Source organism: Genypterus blacodes, unplaced genomic scaffold (genome assembly GCF_046128005.1).
Source record: "Genypterus blacodes isolate CSIRO-AG114 ecotype Tasmania unplaced genomic scaffold, CSIRO-AGI_Gbla_v1 ptg000048l_1, whole genome shotgun sequence".
NCBI lineage: Eukaryota > Metazoa > Chordata > Actinopteri > Ophidiiformes > Ophidiidae > Genypterus > Genypterus blacodes.
The window spans coordinates 2213984-2218320 of NW_027466861.1; the positions used below are offsets into that span (position 1 = coordinate 2213984).

At 42.5% G+C, this 4337-nt stretch overlaps 1 protein-coding gene across 3 annotated transcripts; it reads right to left on the reverse strand.

Annotated features, from left to right (window-relative positions):
* Positions 1-480: 480 nt before the first annotated feature.
* Positions 481-3945, reverse strand: cbx3a (chromobox homolog 3a (HP1 gamma homolog, Drosophila)). Of its 3 annotated transcripts, none has more exons than XM_076149798.1 (6): positions 3787-3889; positions 2727-2775; positions 2360-2502; positions 2075-2243; positions 1566-1660; positions 481-1386 (listed from the first exon to the last, which is right to left on the reverse strand). In XM_076149798.1, exons 2-6 carry the CDS (start codon positions 2763-2765, stop codon positions 1263-1265), a joined length of 570 nt encoding a protein of 189 aa, XP_076005913.1. In that variant the 5' UTR covers positions 2766-2775; positions 3787-3889; the 3' UTR covers positions 481-1262. The 3 variants fall into 3 exon arrangements, with proteins under 3 accessions (XP_076005913.1, XP_076005915.1, XP_076005916.1); XM_076149800.1 differs by having other exon boundaries at positions 2727-2772; positions 3787-3879; XM_076149801.1 differs by lacking the exon at positions 2727-2775 and having other exon boundaries at positions 3787-3945.
* Positions 3946-4337: the final 392 nt, after the last annotated feature.

Below are 4337 nucleotides of genomic sequence, written 5' to 3' on the forward strand. Positions count from 1 at the left end.
GGCAGTGTAACCATGGACCAAATTGTTCTTTTTTGTGAGTATGAACTGCATTTATTCAGAGGGCGATTGTTAATAATTTGTCCTTTGAAGTGGAGTTGAACCAGTGATAATTGTTGGATTGTGTGAAAAGCCCATATCTTAGTTAATTTAAGAGCTAGAGCTCTAGAATTTCAAACACGGCATCTATATGGCACTGGGATCCATTGGTGTAGGTTTCGGGTGAATTAAATTTTTGTTCAGATTTCCCAAAATGACAGTGTAACTACACGCTACAGGTGAAGGAAAGTGCTGAAAGTTGCTGGAGATTGCAGTCGATTGCTGCAAAACCATGTGCCACAATTAATGCATTTAAAATGTTTGCGGTTGCATCTATGTAACCTGGAATGTAAACATGCTCTAAGAACAGCACCACTTCCTTTATCTAAAGAGCAATATTGTTCCACTAGATAGCAGATTGTTGTGAAAATAATGCAATTACAATAGAGTTTCAAGCACTTTATTCAAAACTTTTAAAACCTTGAAGACAACATTAAAGTGTTTTAGGATTGCCAGCACCTGTATGAACCCTGCATTGATCTACTATATACACACTAAGTGTCCACATTGGTACTTGAAAGATGTAATATTTTGTCCAACCCAATCACACATAATTGTCAACAAAACCTGAACATACTGGGCTTTCCAAAGGCAGGATTTTGAAGGGTGTTTTATTGAAATTTATACAGGTGTATCTAATAAAGTGGATCCTCTGTCATGTTTTGTGATAAAAGCAAAATACTTCAGAGTTTGTACTAAAAAACCTTTATTAGAGAACTCATATTTAAAAAAGGAATACAAAATGCATTGAATGAATTAGCATCATTTGCATTGTTGCTGTTTCACAAAATGAAGAGTCCAATACCATACGTGGCAGATGACTTTACGGCATTAAGTAGTAGTCACACCAAATTAACACCAAGGAGTAAGAGGCGCTGCGTCTTCCATCAGTGGAGAGTGAGGTTTCCAACTAATTGTCACAAATCAAAACTAACAAAGAGGGGAAGGCTTCAAAATCCCCCGACTGCTTCACTGATATTCGACCAGGCTAAATTTATACAACAATGCCGCTCTCCTCGCCTGCGACACACTGACAACACGGTAACATCCTGTAAACAAACTAAGCTAAAACCAGAAGGCAAACCAGGAGAGTGAACTCTGTCCTGAGAGGAAAGTGGTGCGGGCGGTGCAAGGGGACTGCGAAAAAAAGCGGGAGGGAAGCGTGACTAGGCCTCGTCCTCTGGACAGGAATGCCATGTGAGCCGCTCCTCGTAGAAAGAGATAACCACCTGGGGGCAGCGGGTGTTCGCCTCGCGTGCCGGGACCAAATCGGCTTCGTCCGAGCCTTTCCTGCAAGCACGGGAAAGAGGGGAACAGTGCAGTGAGTTACGGTGGCAACAGTTAGGATCATTTTCAGATGTCCACATACTTCTGACGGTACCATGTTGGTAATATGATGTGCTTCAAGTGCAACACGTAAATAAACCTGTAAGCTTATTAAGGGGGCTGTTTTCCTATTGACCACCTACCACTTCATCAGGAACATCAACTCGCCGCTGCTATCTGTGGCTCCAATGATCTTCTCTGGATCCAGGTTTCTCGCAAAGCCACGGGGCTTCTCGCTCTGAAAACAACAACAACAAAAGGCACACATACACACATTAGAGCCGAGTGGGGGGCTAATTTTGATTCTGAAAAACAAAGTTGGTGTGATGCTCGACTGATCTCAAGACAAAAAGAAAAAAATGTCCTTATGAGGCTATGTTCAATGACATCACCTGTTTGTTGGATATGTGCATAAAGGATTAGAGAACCTGCTCTGACCCCTTCAGTTAGTTACTGCTATTAGAGAAGAATCGTAGAAAGACTGAATTTTCAGTGTTGACCTACAAACATGATGTCATCTAAACTAACAGAGGAACAACAGTGAGGTCATAATGTTCTTCAAGCAACAACAGACTTATATGGTCATTTTCTCTTAAACTTTGGAGACTTTTAGCTAGTTTAGATAAAAGTTCTTTTGGGGAAAATGACTTACAGAGATAACCACGTCTTTCTTCTTGGCCTCTGGCTCCTGCTCGTCCGTTGAGGCCTTCCTCTTAACGGGCGCCGCGGGCTTCTCCTTCACGTTCTTCTGTGCTTCCAGAAACGCAGAAATGAGCTCCGGGCAATCCAAATTCTCCTCTGGCTCCCAGGTGTTGTCGGAACTAGACGAGAGGACAAAGTGGTCGATGCCAGTTAGTAGTGCTCAAGACACAACAACAACAACACTGAAAACAAGCAGAACACACATGCACCAGGGAGCTCAGCACCAGGGTCTTACTCTGTAAAGCCTTTCCACTTCAAGAAAAACTCCACTTTTCCATTCACGAGTCGTTGGTCCATGACCTTTTCCACCACAAATTCTTCGGGCTCTTCTTGCGTCTCTTTCCTGTTTCGGGGGTTTTGCTTCTTGCCCATGTTGCCCTGCAGGAAGGGAGAAGACGAGCAGTTAGAGCAGAGGTCGGCAACCTCAGGCTCCAGAGCACAATGCAGCTCTTTAGTCCATCTCCAGTGGCCTTGACAAATTATATGGAAATTAAGTATTTTTTACATTTCGATTTTCACGTCTTATTGTTGTGAGTTTGACATTATCCAATTGTAAAAATGTGCAGCTTATAAAAAGTTTTAAAATGCATGTCATAGCCTACTTGTATCTTTTCCTCTGGGGAGGAGCGAAAGAGAGCCATGTCAGAACTACTGTGAAAGGCAGAGCAGGTTAACTTTTCAGAATCTTATCAAATCTACAACCTCCACTACTGCGACTCGATGCTAAGGAGATAGTGCGGCGCTGAAAGCTGATGAAAGCCAATCGGATGGTGAAAACAAGAAAGTTCACTAAAATATCAGTGCATCTATGCCCAGACAAACAAAACAACAAAAGAAATAGAACTCAGATAGGCCAAAAGGAACAGACACTTCACAATTGTTCAGGTTTGTTGGTAATAATCCCGGCAAAAACAGCACCAATCTATTTTCAAAGTTTTCCGTTGTTATAGTACATTGCAAAACGTGGTATTATCATAATGTAAATGCAGAGTAACAAAGCGCCAGATAACAATGTTAAGCCCACTGCACAGTTGTAAAACATTATCAACATACAATGCTTAGTAATGTTGGTGCTCTGCATGAATGAGGTCGACCTCCTGGATCCAGATTACAATGGCGCACCGTGAATCCAGGTCACCGAGTGGCGCCTTTATTTACATCATTTACGGTAAACTAGCTACCAAGCGTGCTAACTTTAGCCTAATCAAGACAGGGGCCGGAGGGGTGGAAATGTTTTGTTTGACTTCACTTCACTTGTGTTAAACAATAGTGAACACGTGAGGAAAACAACAACAAAAGAACTGCAGATACTTCCGTAGGCTACGTGAATAACGTCAACCGAGGCAGGATATTGTTTACTTGCTTGGAAAGACACAGAAGCTCAAATAACACAAAACAAACGCCTCGTAATTAAGACTCCGATGCTTAGCTAGGGTGCTGCCAAAACTACTAAATCACAAGTAGTTACAGGAAGTAAGCGCGGTGCACATTAGTTGGGGTTTCGTAATGAATGTAAGCTAATAACTGCAGAAAATGCGTCATTTGCAGCATCGGAAAGCTTGCAGAAGGAAAGCAGTTAGCTCGCCCACGTTGAGGCATTACGTGACGTGGCCATACCACAACTATGTAGAATGCATAATAAGTAAATATTTCAATACGCACCGTTATTTTCCGACACAGTAGGAGAATAAAGCCAGTGGAGAGTTCAAACACGCGGTGCACCGAGCCACTCTTTGCTACTGCGGGCGCCAAAGCTAAAATCCTGTATCTACGGCAAGCGACGCGGCGGGGGAAAGGCGCTTCGCCTTTGATACCGCCTCCTTCGTCTACTTCTTTATCTTGTAATATTTCCGGTAGCGTTAGTATTATTGGGTATTGGTAGTATTAGTAGCGGTAGTATTCGCTGTAATTAGAGTATCTCTTAAACTACAGAGCTGCACGGTGGGCGATGTTCTGTCCCCGCGTGCATTCGTGCAACAAGCGTTTTCTTTTTCCCACCTGTATTCCGACAGCAGCAATGCGATTGGTCAAACGTTATGACGCGTTGCTAAACTATATTTCTTGGTGGTTTTGCTCGAGTGTGTGTAAATTGTTCCTATACAACCTCCACACCTGACCCCTAAACATCTATCCTGAATATTTTGTTATTTTTCGGCGATAATCTGAAACAAAAATATATATTTAAACAGCAAACAAGCTTGTTAGTGATCTCT

What these genes read in the sequence shown, in the direction of transcription:
- cbx3a (XM_076149798.1), bottom strand. Translation starts at nt 2,765, where the DNA reads ATGGCTCTCTTTCGCTCCTCCCCAGAGGAAAAGATACAA. An exon ending in AGAAAGACGTGGTTATCTCT is followed by an intron (nt 1,661 to 2,074) that starts GTAAGTCATTTT and finishes TGTTGTTTTCAG; the next exon opens with AGCGAGAAGCCCCGTGGCTT. An exon ending in TTGATGTTCCTGATGAAGTG is followed by an intron (nt 1,387 to 1,565) that starts GTAGGTGGTCAA and finishes CCGTGCTTGCAG; the next exon opens with GAAAGGCTCGGACGAAGCCG.